Consider the following 16,147-nt stretch of genomic DNA (forward strand, 5'->3'; position numbering starts at 1 on the left):
AAGAACAAAGGATGACGAGGAGAAACCTTACGCTTACTGGTGCCACTAGGTGACTAGCACGCTAGCCACCATCGATTTACCGCGCGACATCAAAATTCAACGGTGCGTTTGCTATTCCACCGACTCCCTGCGGTTTCAATACAGCTCGAAGTAGTGAGCAACTTATGTTAAGCAGAAAGTTGCTTCGCGTTGATCAGGGTGGTGTAACCACATATTCGAGCGACTTTCGACAGCATGACGGAATGATGGCGTTGAAAAGACAAAGAATCAACCGGGACATGATAAATTGCGTGATGTATTCAAGATGGTCAATGGATGATTGATAATTTGATATGCAAAACGCACTTGTGGCTGCAAGTTGATAAGTTCTATATAGATCACCTGACATCAGACAGCACCAGCGCGTAAATAAAGACGGTTTTCACGAAGTCGTAAGACTGGGAAGTGCACTATCACCCTCTATATCAACGACAAGTTCAATCGATCATGACGTGCATTTGTGTACGGTATAGACGATCGCATCGACTTGGTACCGAGAGTATATCAATTAACGTGTCATTAGTGCGACTCCGAGGTATATATAACGACAATAGTACTAGTGATAGCAATCTGAGTTCGACATACCTCTAGTTACCCATATCCCGTAGTCCTTTATGAAGCATAGTATATGATGCGGGAAAGACGGGCAGTAATACTGTCATCTGACAGCTGAGATCGTGCCAGGGAATCATGTGATCGTCATTCGAGGCGTCAGTTCCAACGAGCCACTATCATAATACCTCCATGGTTCGTCATCCTCTCGAATCTCGTCGACACGAGAATACGTAGACATGCGTGCTCTCCTCCGCCGCCACCAGAAACTACATGTGATCACTGAGTCATCACGTTCAGGTAGCTGTATGATTACTCACATAAAACCGACAACCCCTGCAATACCCACTACGATGGCAACAATAATCCCTGCCAGTGAGCTCTTATTGACTTCTAACCATTGTTCAACTTTCTGCAGACCGCCCGGATCAGGGTCCACGAATGCAAATTGTCTGCTTGGGAGTTCTGATTTGCTTGGAAGATTGTTTGGATCGTAGCAATACTGGGCAAAACATTGCGAGCAGAAATCGGATCGTAGAGTAACTGCGCGATCGATTGCAGCACATTGCAAGCATTGTCCCCAATACGGATCCGGAGAAGTTGTGTTTGGTTCGAAGCCACCCAAGGTATTCGAGAACGCTTGGTTTATGAACACGGCCGTGAACTTGGATGTGTAGGAGAATTGTGTATCACCAGTGCTACAAAATGATATTGGCATTATCTTTGAATGATGCAAGACACGCGACGTACTTCGTGGCTGGCGCGCTACCATCTAGCGGAGGCGCATTAGGAAGATATATGATGACGGGGTAAGCTGGTTGGCCCTGAGTGAGATTACAGCCAAAAAATGTTGGGCGCATATTGACGCCTGTGGAAACAAACTGGGCAGCAGTTGAAGGTATGGGCGGCATCGGCTGATGCGAAGACGAGAGTATTGATGATATCCGCTCGAAAGTAGTTAGCAGTGATGTACCGCTGGCAGGAGTTAGTACTTACTTATCGTAGATTGTTGATGAGTACTCACTTTGGCCAATAGTTTGAATCATCCGCACTACCATCAATGACAACTACTACATCCAGTCCTCTAGCATTAACAAGCAGGCTGCTGAGGGGAATTTTCTCGTAGTTTGAACCTCCGTCAAGGAGTTCGAGCTGGTCTGCAGACGAGTCTTGAAAAGTCCCGGGATTGATACCTTTGAATGGCTGTAGACACGGTCAGGTGAGTGCTGTGAATCGAAATGATAATACGAACGTTGGGCCAGTTGGCCGCATTCATGACATTGGACGGTGTATGCGACACCAACTGGTCAAAAATAAAGTTCATGCCGGCTTCATCTCCATCAGAGGTATCGAACCCAAAATTGCCGTCGGTAACATTCAAGACTGCCTGCAACAGTAAGTCAGGTCGAGACTAGAGTAATTCACAGGTATAAGATGACATACGTTAAAGAAACTGGAACTTGTACCCATAACAAAGCTCGCCTGATCAAAACCAGTGACGCAAGCTGATGGGTTAGCCGGCAGACCGTCTGCCAAATAAGTCCCAGCAAACTTCAGCGGTAGCATTGCTGAAAGACTTGGATCCCACGACCCAAATTCAAAAGGTGTAATCTACACCATTCATTTCTAGATGCGTTTCTGCGCTTAAAGCTTAAATACTGACCTCATAAACAGTTGAATTCAGAGGCACAGCCGTCGTCGACCCTGAGCCTGCTTCGCGCGAGTCAGCGGCTACTATCGGTAATGGTATTGTGTAATTTTGAAAACTCGGCAGGAGAGACACTTGGGACCATAGTTGACCAGCGCCGTGACCAGTTTGATTGGTATAGAAGTTGCCTCGAGTGGTTTCATTCAAGAAGTGATATGAAATCATCCGACCCCATAGGTCAGTTGCACTAGTAGGACTGAAAAGGCGGGGAGATCAGCCTGATAATAGATGTGCAGTGTTCCCGTGAAGAAACGTACAGTGTGTCTGCCTTTGATTCAACACTCGCCAGGATACTGCCCCAATACTCTTGGTTATTTCTATCGTTGACTAACGGTGATGATGGCACTATCAAGTCAAGGTCTAACATCCATCCCGAAAAATTTCGTCCATTCCCGTAAACCAGTTCTGTAATTGACGGCCAATCATTCATTAGAAGTGACCCGAGCAGCCACGAACTACCTAAGATACCAGTGATCAGCATCATCAAAGCTTATAATAAGCTTTGATCCGATAGAACACTTACCAGACGAGGCTGAGAGGTAAGACGCGACTTGTAACAGTCCTCCGGTCCCCCTCTCTCTGGCAGTGGTGTTTCTCCAATCCAACCCTGACAATACTGCTGCGCCAAATTGCGCAGTGCGGTATCCCTCGCCTCCAATAGCAATGCCAATTCTGGGAAATTTGCCCCCCAAATTTTCGAAGTCGTATCCTATATCCGACGCATTGCCAAGCCAGTTAGACCACGCCTGTGTGATTACATAGGACTCCCTGGACGTGATATACTCCGTTTCTGATGCGTTCAGGATCTGATTCTGTGGTGTGAAAGTTCGCACGAGCGAGTTGGGTGTCTCTGGACAATTCACATTGACTGTCGGAGCATATGTATCAACTGGGTTCTGGGCGACAGTGAAACTCAGAACACAAGATAATATGATATGGAGAGCGAGAGAGATGAATAGGGCAGGATAAGTCATAGAGGTGCACACTGCATCACTGTTGTCGGGGAATACAAGTTGAAAGGAGAGCTGTGTTGTTGTAAGGTGACTGGCTGTGTTAGTACGCAGGTATGATCTTCACATGGTCCCTGTTTAGTATACTTGTCCGAAAATTTTGGTTCGATTGTTTTACTACAAAGTTGTAGGTAAGTTCGGGTATACGTTCAAGCTCCATTCAATGACCCCAGACACTTTATGACGGTCGTCCGCCCAACGGTTGCAGTACTGATCTGAAAGGTTGTGCGACGGAATAATTGTTGGAATTGACAAAGATGGGCTCCTCGGGGTCTTCAGTAAGGCAACTTCTGGAAACTGTCGGACATGTCTCAAGACTTTAACGTTTAACGTTGATCATGAGCATCTGAGCGCTGAGGCCTTGAGGCTCGAGCTCGAGGGGTGAGCCCCTAGCTAGAGGAAGAGCAGGGGAGAACTTGAACTAGGGCCGACTAAGCTACTAACTAATGAGCGGCGCCTAGCTTCAATGCTCGAGGCCTGACTTCTAGTGGCACTTTCAAGTTTGACGACTACGACCGTGACAGCCGCCTCTACCGACACTGTCTAAATTTCCTTCTCACTGGCAGCTACACTTATGCTTGTAAGCTACCCTCTCAAACTTCCTTACAAATGCCCATTGCCTATCATTTGACTAGCTTGCTGATACATCTGAGACAGTTCTGGCTGATACGAGACTCTATCGGATCCATCTAGAATGAAGCCTCACTTTGACAATTCAAGTCGTACCACCCCGGTCACAGATGAGCCAATGCTTGGATGGTATAATTGAGCACCTTGCAAATTTCTCCCGCACGTCGATGTCGAATCGATCGAATCCCCGAGTTGCGCGTTGCTGCGTGACTTCTCTGGGTCCAATCAGAAGGATTCTGTTCGGGTTCGTCAGTTTATTAGGCACCCGTTATCTTTAAAAAAAGACGAGTCGCAAGGAGAAACTATAATTGGCCAGATATTTCAACAAGCCGAATCAAATCCAATAATAAGTAAGTTTGTGTTATACTAGATTACTGCGACCAGTTTAGACTAACTCGAACATGTGTCGTGTTTACAAAGCCTTTGTCGTACCACGAATCTTCGTCGACCGAGATAAGGAGCAGCAGCGTGCCGGTACCATTCATGGAACATGCGCAAATGTTGCTGAGATTACAGCGAAGTTTCGTACGAATGCCTGGTCTTCCATCATGATAGACCGTAGACGCACGATTTTGGACATCTGAACTGCCCTTGCATAACGTTCGTCAGGAAAATTCTAGAGGATCAAACCAGGTGGTTGTGCCAGTGCTAGGCGCGGTCCGCAAACATTTGCCCTCGCCCTGCCGGACCGCTAGCCCGGCCCCCACTTTAACCGCCATGTGACATATTCGTGATACTGGAAGACATCGGAAATCGTCGGTCGGTTCAAAATACTGCTTAAGCAATCTATTGAGCTGATTAAAGAGGGCTTTAAAACAGGCCCGAATTTATCACATCAACGACGACACCTTCAGATATACTTTAGAACAACTCAAGTATCATGTCCACGATATATTCGTTCAATCACCTTATTGCTGAACGCACTCGCGATTACCCAAACATTGAGATCTTGGGCATACCAGATAAGGATTTCAATGTAAGTACGACATACTGTTTAAATTCTGTGGGCGAAATTCATAGTGGCCGCCAAGTACATCAAGTATACTCTGGCCGACCTCGATGCCTCAGCATCCTTGTTTGCCCACCACCTACGGGACAACGGATTACTGAATGGACGTTCCAAAGGAGACGTCACCAGTAGGATGACCGTCGGACTTCTAGGCGTTAGCAACATAGATTATGTAGTCACCGAGATGGCGCTCTATCGAATGGGCTACTGTTAGTGCACTGCACATGGAAGTCATGGTCTTGCTCTGACTTTGCCAATCTTTCCATAGGTGTGCTTTTCTTGTCGCCGAATAACTCACCTCCCGCAATTGCCCATCTGTTGACCGTGACGAACGCAACCCACATGATAGTGCAAGACGTGCTATTACCCTCCGCAACAGCCGCGCTTACCCTTCTCAGCAACCCCGGTTCTGTGACAATCATCAACCAGCCTTCATCTGACGTCTTCGGCTCAGCTGCACGTTCTTTTTACCCAGAGAAGACGCGATGGGACCCTATCTTAAAGTGGGAGGATGAATATCTTCTTCCAGTCACGATAATCCACTCGAGCGGGTCTACTGGTTTCCCCAAACCAATTATTGCAACAAACAAAGCGGCTATCGGCAACTGCATCATGAATTTCGGTCTTACGAGTTTAACGACCTTGCCATTATACCATGTATGTCGCATCCATGTCTTACCAGAATTCACTCATTTTGCCTTCAGGGACACGGCCACTCCAACCTTTATCGCGCAATCCATGCTGCAAAACCACTGTACCTTTTCCCAACCGGATCAATACCATTGACCTCTACCAATGTTATCAAGCTTCTCGAGCAAGCTCCGGACGTGGAGGCTCTATTTGGCGTTCCTCTGGCATTGAAACTCCTCGCCGAGACTACTGAAGGTCTGCAGGTCCTCAGGAGCCTCAAACTTGTCATGTTCGGCGGTAGTGCTTGTCCTGAGGAGCTCGGCGACTTCCTTGTCAACGAGGGTATCCGCTTGGTAGGCCATTATGGTCTTAGTGAGTGATACTTTGACAGGTTGAAAGAAACTCGACATTCAGTATACCTCATTTCAATATAGCTGAAATGGGTCAACTCATGACGTCTTTCCGGGACTTCGAGACTGACAAGGGCTGGAATTGGGTGCGCGCTAAGGGGCCGTATGTGAAAACGAATGTAAACGACTACCTACGATTCGTACCGCTAGGCGGTGATACTTATGAGCTACTCATTTTAGACGGCTGGCCCATGAAGGCAAGTATATATACTACTATTGGATTACATTGTCTCACTAACCGGCGAAGGTTATGAGTAACCAACCCGATGGGTCATACGCAACAAAAGATCTATTTATCAAGCATCCCAATATCCCAGATGCATACAAGTTCATCGGGAGAATCGACGACACCCTGGTCATGGTGTGGATATTAAATCAAATCAAGATAACTCTTATCTAATAACATGCACAGGTTAACGGCGAGAAGACAAATCCTGTCCCGATGGAGCTCACCCTTCGCTCGTCGCCCTACGTTGCGGATGCCATCATCTTCGGTGCCGGCCGCATTCAGATTGGAGCTCTGATTCTTCCAACCGAAATCGTGAAAGACTGCTCTCCTTCGGAGCTTGTCAAGCTTGTAGCGCCTATCGTCGCCCTCGCCAATGCCGAAGCTCCCTCGCACTCACAACTTGCGTCGGAAGCTCTCGTATTTCTCCCTTACGGCACAGTAATTCCTCGTGCTGATAAGGGCAGCATCCTGAGACCCCGGGTGTATAAGGAGTTCGAGGGCATCATCAATGAGGCCTATAAACGGCTAGAGGGTGACATAGACGAGGATGGGAAGAGAAAACTGACCGATGAGGTGGACGCGAGGACGGTCATTAGAGGCGTAATCGGCAAGACGGTCGATACACCCATCAACAGCCTAGAAGATGACACTGACCTTTTCGATTTTGGGCTAGACTCGTTGCAGTCTAGCAGAATACGGAATACTATTCAGAGAGTCAGCTTAAGCGTTCTGCTGATTGGTGCTTGTAAGCTGAATAATGGCGCAGGAGATTTACCTAGGTGGCAAGAAGCTAGCGCCCAACACCGTTTTCGAGCATCCATCCATCACGCAGTACGTTTGTCCCCTTGTGTGCATGACACTGTATGTAGCCTTGGCTAAAATTAACATATAGGATTGCTCGACTCCTGATTGCACTGTCCTCTGGCGATGAAACTGCTCTAGCACAACGAAGCTCGCTCGAGATCGTGCTGGAACTTGTTAAGAAGTACAGCTCTTTCACTTATACCCACAAGGCTGATGTCGACGGAACGAATGGAGCTGCACGCAGCTTAGTCACCCCTCGTGTTGTGAGTCCGCTGTTGTACTTTTCAAAGGTCTACGTCTGATTGCGATATTGATGTAGGTTGTCTTGACTGGCGCGACTGGGTCTCTGGGAGCATATATTCTGGATGAACTTCTTTCGGACCCTTCTGTGGCCACTGTTTACTGTTTGTGCAGAGCAAAGGACGATGCAGATGCGTCCAGCCGCATAGCAGCTTCCATGAGGACAAGGAAGCTATTATCTCGCTATGAGCAGGTTCAGACGCGAGTCAAAGCTCTTGCCTCCGACCTGTCCACCGACAAGCTTGGAATCCAGACAGACGTGTACAATGAAATCGCGACACGGGCAACACTGATCATTCACGTAAGCATTGAAAACATTTCTTGGTCCATTCTCGTCAATTTTGCGTGCAGAACGCTTGGGCGGTCAACTTCAACCTTGGCATTTCTAGGCAAGTCCACCTCAATTTGATGAAAACTAACTGACAGAGCAATAGCTTCGAACCTCACATCCGTGGAGCTGTCAATTTAATCAACCTTGCCCTGGCGTCGCCTCATCCCAGACCAGCAGACTTCTACTTCGCATCTTCGATCAGTGCTGTCGCAGCTTGGCCAGGACCAGAGTCGATTCCAGAAGCCATTACGGACGATCCCTCTGTCGCTCAGGAGATGGGCTAGTGAGCAGCTCGTACCTCGCGCAGTTGACACAGATTTCTGACTTTAGTCAGTGCACAATCGAAGTGGATTACTGAGAAGCTCTGTCAAGTTGCCTCCCAGCAGACACCTATTCGGGCTGGCGTGCTACGTGAGACATGTTCTTTCATTACGGGTGGAATAGTCACTAAAGTGCATGCAGGAATTGGCCAAATGGTGGGAGACTCTCGGAATGGCGTGTGGAATGAGACAGAAGCTATTTCGCTCATCATCAAGGTATGAAAACTTGTTATCCATGATATCTGTGATTGTCATATTCCGTGACAGTGCACAGATACAATTGGAATCCTTCCCAACCTTGATGAGTCAGTTTCTTGGCTCCCAGTGGACTACGCAGCAAAGGCTATCATCGATCTGGTCAATATTCCCCCTCAATGCTCGCCCTTGGGAGAGTGCCCGGTTTGGAACGTGATTCACCCAAAGCTTGTGCCGTGGACGTCGATCCTCTCGTCTCTCCAGCATGCCGGCCTGAAATTCAAAGTCCTCCCGAGGCATGAGTGGATCAAGGCTTTGCGGGCTAGCCCTGTTGATGAAGCGAACAACCCAAGCCGGAAGCTGTTGACCTTTTTTGAGAACAAATATGGACAAGAGGAATTGGCTACGCGGTACCCATTACTGACTGTGAAAACTGAGAAAGCAAGTAAGAATCTCAGGAGCGCACCTATTGCTGATGTTGGACTGGTGGGGAAGTGGGTAGAGGCATGGAGAGAGACAGGTTTTTTGGCTTGAAAGCAGTTGATCCAAGCTCGTGAATGGAATAACCTTCGTTATGAGAAACCTCGTCCCTGGCTTAAGGCTTACTGATATGCTACGTCTCGTCAGCTGATCCCAGATAGAGATATTGCATATGTGCTTATATATGTATGGTCCTAGACTCGTGACCAGTCCGTCTAGCCTTTGGGGCTATTAGAAGTTCCTATTCGGGATAGTGAGAGAGGCTGTTTGACCATGACCAGACCTGTCAGACAATCCGTAAGTACTGATCGATCCAGGTGCTGATGAAGGACCGTTGTGTATATGTTGCAGTGCACGGAGGGGCAGGATATCATGGAGTTGTGTCAGAACAAAGTGTTAAAAGTGCTTTGAAACGGTAATGTCAGAACAACTCCGCGATATCATGTCAAACTCATCCAAGTCATAACTACACTAGGGCTTGTACTCAGGCTTTGCGGGGATCACCACTAGATGACTCCTCTGCCCTTTCGGTTGTAGAGCGAGCCATAGCTGTTCTTGAGGATGATGAATACCTCAACGCAGGTACGGGTTTTTGTTCCAGTCCTCACTTGCACATCACGATAACGTTCACTATCCGATCTTCTTCAACCTTTCGTTAGGTTATGGTTCCAATCTGACCATCGACGGCACTGTAGAATGTGATGCGGCTGTCATGGACGGTTTGACAGGGGATTTTGGCAGCGTTGGTGCTGTTCCAGGTTCGGCGATCTCTGTGACAGCTTATCTTGGCTGACTTAAGAAAGGCAGGACTAAAAAATCCAATAAAACTGGCTTCGGCATTGTTGAGGCATTCCAGAGAATCCGACCCTCTCGGGCGCATACGCCCCATGTGAGTAACAGTGCCCCTTTCATGGAATGAGAGTCCTGAGTCCCGACGAGGACTCTTGTCGCATCCGGAGCGCACTCGTTTGCATTATCACGAGGTATCCAGACCGTTGCTCCAAACGAGATGATATCACCGCGAGCGACTCACGAGTGGAAGAAGTGGAAATCGCGACTGGATCACCCCATTGATGGGGATCCAGGGAGCTTGCCTCAAGATGCCATGCAGGACACGGTTGGCGCGGTGGCCTGGGATAATGAAGGCAATCTCGCTGCTGGCGTTTCAAGGTATGTCAGACACGGTTCTCATGATTGAAGAGTCACAAACGGTACTTAGCGGTGGGCTGCTTTTAAAATATTCTGGTCGTATTGGTGAAGTAAGTCTACAGGAGATCCGGCGATGTTTGGGACTGAACTGGACAGGCAGCTACCTTTGGAGCCGGGTGCTGGGCGCAGCAGTCGCGCAGTGGATGTTATGGGATGGCATGTAGCATTTCTGGAGCAGGGGAGCACATCATGCGAGGCGGACTGGCCCGTGCGCTGGGCGAAGCCTTACAGTCCCGGCAATCAGATGATAGCGAGCTTGACGCACATCACGTATTGCTTCGAATATTGAATCAGCAATTTACTGGTAAGTTTGCATACTGCAGCAATTTGCGTTGCTTAATAAATCGTGGCTGTCATAGAACCATTATATCAACGAGGGGAGCGGATGCCAAATGCAGGAGTTTTGCTGTTGACGAAAGAACAAGGCGAAGATGACGAAGCAGTGGGCAAGTCGTTCGCATAGTATCTTATTTGTTCACCAGACATATCTATTGTACAGCAAGGTTATGGTGCGCGTTCACTACAGAAAGCATGGCGGTCGCATACGCAAGCACCACCAAACGCTCACCCAAGGTAATCACAAAGTTACTGGCGTACAAAAATGACAGGTCGCTAATTATGACCACATGCAGGCATCCATTTTGCGTCGTCCGGCATCGACTGGCTCTGCTATAGATGCAGACAAGTCGTCAGTGTTTATAACTGCGCTACCCATTCACCAGTAGCGTCATCTAGCCTGTACACGGAGGGTAATATCGTGTCAACGAACGCGACTATGATCTCGACACACGACTCTTTACGTGGTACACGTCAGTTGAGGGTTATCTTCCCGTTGTTATCGGAGATTTGACATCCCATTCGGTGGAGTGGAAGTTGGACGAGGCGATACTGCGTTGTTCAAGTTGGCCAGCGGAAGTCCTATGCGTGAATTTGCAGGAGTGATAATAGGGCGAGCAGCATTGAGTCGTTTGAGTGTATTGATAGGAAACTTGGTTCTGTGTGTCCGTCAGGGTCAAAGTGGGTAGCTAGGGAACAAGAGTATCTGACCTGCATGTGGAGCAAACCGGGAGTGGTTGACAGAAAACTGCAAGATCACAGGGTCCTTAGAATTTAGTGATAAGGCAGTAATGGTAATGCGTACTAGATAAACAGACGGAGCAGACAAAACCGATGTCTACGATGTTTTTGTGGCAGAAGCACGCAGCGCGGAAATCAATCTTGTCTTGCTTTGGTACAGACAAAATCTCGCGGATGGATGTCGGTGACAGGAAAGACATCTGAAACAATGGTAGCCGATGAGCAACAGGATATGGCAGACGACGAGATAAAATTACAATCAAGTATTGTAGGAGCGCATCTCTGCGTTCGAGGTAGATGTAGGTCCCATTCGTTAGGTGGGCTGCTTGCTGCAAAAATACGGTATCGGGCCCATAAACCTTGCACACGTCAATTGTCACTTTCTGCTCCACATCGTAGTCAGTCAAACAATATGTTGCTGAAGGGCGCGAGACGTGCCAGTTTTTGTGCGGAAAAGATAGCGTTCATAATCGGGATGTACGAAGAAGACAAGTCAGGGGAGACTGAAAGGATTAAAATACGAGGGTCGTGGACGATCGACGGGTCCTCTGCGACACCGGCTGTCGTTGAAGAAGGATGTATGATGCGGTTAATGTCTGTCCACAAGTTAGGTTGTTGGTAGTGACACATCCCCCTTCACGCACAACACAGTGCCTTCGTCACAGCGCCTACCAATGCACATGGAGCTGTGATGCAAATGAGATGACACAAGGCAGGTCAAATGTCCATCACTCACGTTCCTCCTCAAGCTCTCCGATAGCATCGAACTCATTCATGATCCTCTGTACAACTGTCGAGTCCACAAGCTTGAAAGGTAGATACGAGTTAGCATCCAAAGAGGGCACGTCATCCGAGAGCAGCTCCGTGGATGAATAGAGCAACACACTGTTCGTCAGCAGTATATAAACTGCCCGTTCCTGAGGATAGGTCTCACCTCTTCCCAGGAAGCGCGCCAAAGACTACAAGTGAGTTCTCATGCTTGGACGCGATATGCGCGTTCAGAAATGCAAGGAGCTGCGAGAGAAATGTTTCAATGGAAAGTGGATACTGGTTTGAAGTTTGTGCAGAGAGGTGCCATTGCGTTGGAGATAAATCTACTATCACAGATAAATGAGATGCTTTCTCCATGGCTGAAAACACAACAGCGTGCAAAGTATTTTGTCGAGTTTGGTATATGGCTGTGTACAGCCACAAAATACAGCTACCGTACATATACAAGCATCCAGTATCTCTATTCTGATGATCGACTTACAGAGGGCGAAGTGTTCATTCGTCACGACTAGAATCCACGAGCTTGAGCCAACTGCTTTCAAGCCAAAAAACCTGTCTCTCTCCATGCAGCTACCCACTTCCCCACCAGTCCGACATCGGCAATAGGTGCGTTCCTGATGCTCTTGCTTGCTGTCTCAGTTTGCACAGTCAATGACGGGTACCGCGTAGCCAGTTCCTCTTGTCCGTATCTATTCTCAAAAAAGGTCAACAGCTTCCGGCTTGGGTTATTCACTTCATCAGCAGGGCTAGCCCGCAAAGCCTTGATCCACTCGTGCCTCGGGAGGGTTTTGAATTTCAAGCCGGCATGCTGGAGAGACGAGAGGATCGACGTCCACGGCACAAGCTTTGGGTGAATCACGTTCCAAACCGGGCACTCTCCCAAGGGCGAGCATTGAGGGGGAATATTGACCAGATCGATGATAGCCTTTGCTGCGTAGTCCACAGGGAGCCACGAAACTGACTCTTCAAGGTTGGGAAGAATTCCGATTGTATCTGTGCACTGTCACGGAATATGACAATCACAGATATCATCGATAGCGAGTTTTCATACCTTGATTATGAGCGAAATAGCTTCTGTCTCGTTCCACACGCCATTCCGAGAGTCTCCCACCATTTGGCCAATTCCTGCATGCACTTTAGTGACTATTCCTCCCGTGGTAAAAGAACATGTCTCACGTAGCACGCCCGCCCGAATAGGTGTCTGCTGGGAGGCAACTTGACAGAGCTTCTCGGTAATCCACTTCGATTGTGCACTGACTAAAGTCAGAAATCTGTGTCAACTGCGCGAGGTACGAGCTGCTCACTAGCCCATCTCCTGAGCGACAGAGGGATCGTCCGTAATGGCTTCCGGGATTGACCCTGGTCCTCGCCAAGCTGCGACAGCACTGATCGAAGATGCGAAGTAGAAGTCTGCTGGTCGGGGATGAGGCGATGCCAGGGCAAGATTAATTAAATTGACGGCTCCACGGATGTGTGGCTCGAAGCTATTGCTCTGTCAGTTAATTTTCATCGAGTCGAGGTGGACTTGCCTAGAAATGCCAAGGTTGAAGTTGACCGCCCAAGCGTTCTGCACGCAAGATTGACGAGAATGGACCAAGGAATGTTTTCAATGCTTACGTGAATGATCAGGGTTGCCCGTGTTGCGATTTCGTTGTACATGTCTGTCTGAAGTCCAAGTTTGTCGGTGGACAGGTCGGAGGCAAGAGCTTTGACTCGCGTCTGAACCTGCTCATAGCGAGATAATAGCTTCCTTGTCTTCATGGAAGCTGCTATGCGACCTGACGCATCTGCATCGTCCCTTGCTCTGCACAGACAGTAAACAGTGGCCACAGAAGGGTCCGAAAGAAGTTCATCCAGAATATATGCTCCCAGAGACCCAGTCGCGCCAGTCAAGACAACCTACATCAATATCGCAATCAGACGTAGACTTTTGGAAAATACAACAGCGGACTCACAACGCGAGGGGTGACTAAGTTGCGTGCAGCTCCATTCGTTCCGTCGACATCAGCCTTGTGTGTATAAGTGAAAGAGCTGTACTTCTTAACAAATTCCAGCACGATCTCGAGCGGGTTTCGTTGCGCTAGAGCACCTTCATTGCCAGAGGACAGTGCAATCAGGAGTCGAGCAATCCTATATGTTAATTTTAGCCAAAACTACATACAGTGTCATACACACAAGGGGATGAACGTACTGCGTGATGGAAGGATGCTCGAAAACGGTGTTGGGCGCTAGCTTCTTGCCACCTAGGTAAATCTCCTGCGCCATTATTCAGCTTACAAGCACCAATCAGGAGAACGTTTGAGCTGACTCTCTGAATAGTATTCCGTATTCTGCTAGACTGCAACGAGTCTAGCCCAAAATCGAAAAGGTCAGTGTCATCTTCTAGGCTGTTGATGGGTGTATCGACCGTCTTGCCGATTACGCCTCTAATGACCGTCCTCGCGTCCACCTCATCGGTCAGTTTTCTCTTCCCATCCTCGTCTATGTCACCCTCTAGCCGTTTATAGGCCTCATTGATGATGCCCTCGAACTCCTTATACACCCGGGGTCTCAGGATGCTGCCCTTATCAGCACGAGGAATTACTGTGCCGTAAGGGAGAAACACGAGAGCTTCCGACGCAAGTTGTGAGTGCGAGGGAGCTTCGGCATTGGCGAGGGCGACGATAGGCGCTACAAGCTTGACAAGCTCCGAAGGAGAGCAGTCTTTCACGATTTCGGTTGGAAGAATCAGAGCTCCAATCTGAATGCGGCCGGCACCGAAGATGATGGCATCCGCAACGTAGGGCGACGAGCGAAGGGTGAGCTCCATCGGGACAGGATTTGTCTTCTCGCCGTTAACCTGTGCATGTTATTAGATAAGAGTTATCTTGATTTGATTTAATATCCACACCATGACCAGGGTGTCGTCGATTCTCCCGATGAACTTGTATACATCTGGGATGGTGGGATGCCTGATAAATAGATCTCTTGTTGCGTACGACCCATCGGGTTGGTTGGTCATATTCTTCGCCGGTAATTAAGACAGTGCAATCCAATGATAGTATATACTTACTTTCGTAGGCCAGCCATCTAAAACGAGCAGCTCATAGGTATCATTGCCCAGCGGTACGAATCGCAGGTAATCATTCACATTCGTTTTCACATTCGGCCCCTTAGCGCGCACCCAATTCCAGCCCTTGTCAGTCTCAAAGTCCCGAAGAGACGTCATGAGTTGACCCATTTCAGCTATATTGAAATGAGGTATGCTGAATGTCAAGTTTCTCTCAACCTGTCAGCATATCACTCACTAAGACCATATTGGCATACCAAGCGGATACCCTCGTTGACAAGGAAGTCGCCGAGCTCGTCAGGACATGGACTTCCGCCGAACGTGACAAGTTTAAGGCTCTTGAGGACCTGCAGACCTTCAGTAGTCTCGGCGAGGAGTTTCAATGCCAGAGGAACGCCAAATAGAGCCTCCACATCCGGAGCTTGCTCGAGAAGCTTGATAACATTGGTAGAGGTCAATGGAATCAATCCAGTTGGGAAGAGGTACATTGGTTTTGCGGCATGAATTGCACGATAAACATTGGAGTGACCGTTTCCCTGTCCAAGGCAAAATGAATGGATTCTGGTAGAAGATGCGTGCAACATACATGATACAATGGCAAGGTCGATAAACTCGTAAGACCGAAATTCATGGCGCAGTTGCCGACAGCCGCTTTGTTTGTTGCAATAATTGGTTTTGGGAAACCAGTGGATCCGCTTGAGTGAATGATCGTGGCTGGAAGAAGATGTTCATCCTCCCACTGTAATATAGGGTCCCATCGCGTCTTCTCTGGGTAAAAAGAATGTGCAGCTGAGCCGAAGACGTCAGGTGAAGGCTGGTTGATGATCGTAACAGAACCGGGGTTGCTGAGATGGGTAAGCGCGACCGTTGCGGAGGGTAATAGCACGTCTTGCACTATCATGTGGGTTGCATTCGTCACGGTCAACAAATGAGCAATTGCGGAAGGAGAGTTATTCGGCGACAAGAAAAGAACGCCTATGGAAAGATTGGCAAAGTCAGAACAAAACTTCCATATGCTGTGTACTAACAGTAGCCCATTCGATAAAGCGCCATCTCGGTGACTACATAACTTATGTTGCTAACGCCTAGAAGTCCAACAGTCATCCTACTGGTGACATCTCCTTTGGAACGTCCATCCAGCAGTCCGTTGTCCCGTAGGTGGTGGGCAAACAAGGATGCTGAGGCATCGAGGTCGGCCAGAGTATACTTGATGTACTTCATGCTCGCTATGAGTTTCACCCACAGAATTTGTACTATAGTACGTCGTACTTACATTGAAGTCCTTATCTGGTATGCCCAAGATTTCAAGGTTTGGGTAATCGCGAGTACGTTCAGCTATAAGGTGGTTGAACGAGTATATCGTGGACATGATATGATTCTATTGTTGGTTAGGA

The 16,147-nt window shown here is 48.3% G+C and overlaps 5 protein-coding genes across 5 annotated transcripts; 2 read left to right on the plus strand and 3 right to left on the minus strand.

The window, feature by feature from the left end:
- Nucleotides 1–382: 382 nt before the first annotated feature.
- On the minus strand, nucleotides 383–3,385 carry EDB93DRAFT_1150509 (phospholipase B). The gene is made up of 9 exons (XM_041449678.1): nucleotides 2,823–3,385; nucleotides 2,557–2,758; nucleotides 2,255–2,495; nucleotides 2,035–2,202; nucleotides 1,844–1,978; nucleotides 1,616–1,794; nucleotides 1,342–1,566; nucleotides 912–1,289; nucleotides 383–860 (listed from the first exon to the last, which is right to left on the minus strand). Exons 1-9 carry the CDS (start codon nucleotides 3,271–3,273, stop codon nucleotides 728–730), a joined length of 2,112 nt encoding a protein of 703 aa, XP_041306915.1. The 5' UTR covers nucleotides 3,274–3,385; the 3' UTR covers nucleotides 383–727.
- Nucleotides 3,386–4,819: 1,434 nt separating this feature from the next.
- EDB93DRAFT_1241062 (putative aminoadipate reductase) lies at nucleotides 4,820–8,701 on the plus strand (the record flags this gene model as incomplete). The annotated part of the gene is made up of 15 exons (XM_041451829.1): nucleotides 4,820–4,919; nucleotides 4,960–5,157; nucleotides 5,403–5,605; nucleotides 5,653–5,950; nucleotides 6,013–6,185; nucleotides 6,236–6,349; nucleotides 6,401–6,931; nucleotides 6,984–7,048; nucleotides 7,110–7,284; nucleotides 7,341–7,622; nucleotides 7,673–7,710; nucleotides 7,756–7,935; nucleotides 7,987–8,063; nucleotides 8,115–8,188; nucleotides 8,240–8,701. The coding sequence occupies 15 exons, from the start codon at nucleotides 4,820–4,822 to the stop codon at nucleotides 8,699–8,701; spliced, it is 2,970 nt and encodes a 989-aa protein (XP_041306916.1).
- On the plus strand, nucleotides 8,624–10,572 carry EDB93DRAFT_1287074 (nucleophile aminohydrolase; the record flags this gene model as incomplete). Its single annotated transcript, XM_041454518.1, has 10 exons — nucleotides 8,624–9,062; nucleotides 9,123–9,229; nucleotides 9,307–9,405; nucleotides 9,455–9,536; nucleotides 9,587–9,817; nucleotides 9,867–9,906; nucleotides 9,953–10,160; nucleotides 10,216–10,306; nucleotides 10,360–10,429; nucleotides 10,489–10,572. Coding segments are annotated over exons 1-10 (1,104 nt in total), but the record flags the coding sequence as incomplete, so codon positions are not given.
- Nucleotides 10,573–10,881: 309 nt separating this feature from the next.
- Nucleotides 10,882–12,061, minus strand: EDB93DRAFT_1241064 (TFIIH subunit Tfb4/p34; the record flags this gene model as incomplete). The annotated part of the gene is made up of 7 exons (XM_041451830.1): nucleotides 10,882–10,940; nucleotides 10,998–11,133; nucleotides 11,191–11,316; nucleotides 11,372–11,529; nucleotides 11,578–11,619; nucleotides 11,670–11,818; nucleotides 11,868–12,061. 7 exons carry the CDS (start codon nucleotides 12,059–12,061, stop codon nucleotides 10,882–10,884), a joined length of 864 nt encoding a protein of 287 aa, XP_041306918.1.
- A 19-nt stretch (nucleotides 12,062–12,080) lies between these two features.
- Nucleotides 12,081–15,986, minus strand: EDB93DRAFT_1227760 (putative aminoadipate reductase). The gene is made up of 14 exons (XM_041451245.1): nucleotides 15,782–15,986; nucleotides 15,340–15,542; nucleotides 14,992–15,289; nucleotides 14,757–14,929; nucleotides 14,595–14,708; nucleotides 14,013–14,543; nucleotides 13,896–13,960; nucleotides 13,660–13,834; nucleotides 13,322–13,603; nucleotides 13,230–13,271; nucleotides 13,009–13,196; nucleotides 12,881–12,957; nucleotides 12,756–12,829; nucleotides 12,081–12,704 (listed from the first exon to the last, which is right to left on the minus strand). Exons 1-14 carry the CDS (start codon nucleotides 15,972–15,974, stop codon nucleotides 12,243–12,245), a joined length of 2,877 nt encoding a protein of 958 aa, XP_041306919.1. The 5' UTR covers nucleotides 15,975–15,986; the 3' UTR covers nucleotides 12,081–12,242.
- Nucleotides 15,987–16,147: the final 161 nt, after the last annotated feature.

This window comes from Suillus bovinus (genome assembly GCF_016758785.1).
Source record: "Suillus bovinus strain UH-Sbo-P2 chromosome Unknown EDB93scaffold_34, whole genome shotgun sequence".
NCBI classification, from domain to species: Eukaryota; Fungi; Basidiomycota; class Agaricomycetes; order Boletales; family Suillaceae; genus Suillus; species Suillus bovinus.

Coding starts and splice junctions, on each gene's coding strand:
- EDB93DRAFT_1150509 (XM_041449678.1), bottom strand. CDS start 3,273: ATGACTTATCCTGCCCTATTCATCTCTCTCGCTCTCCATATCATATTA. Junction 1,795..1,843: donor ATGCGGCCAACTGGCCCAAC/GTTCGTATTATC, acceptor CCGTGTCTACAG/CCATTCAAAGGTATCAATCC. Junction 1,290..1,341: donor GGTAGCGCGCCAGCCACGAA/GTACGTCGCGTG, acceptor ATCATTTTGTAG/CACTGGTGATACACAATTCT.
- EDB93DRAFT_1227760 (XM_041451245.1), bottom strand. CDS start 15,974: ATGAAGTACATCAAGTATACTCTGGCCGACCTCGATGCCTCAGCATCC. Junction 15,290..15,339: donor CGACCTTGCCATTGTATCAT/GTATGTTGCACG, acceptor TGCCTTGGACAG/GGAAACGGTCACTCCAATGT. Junction 12,705..12,755: donor CTATTTCGCTCATAATCAAG/GTATGAAAACTC, acceptor ATTCCGTGACAG/TGCACAGATACAATCGGAAT.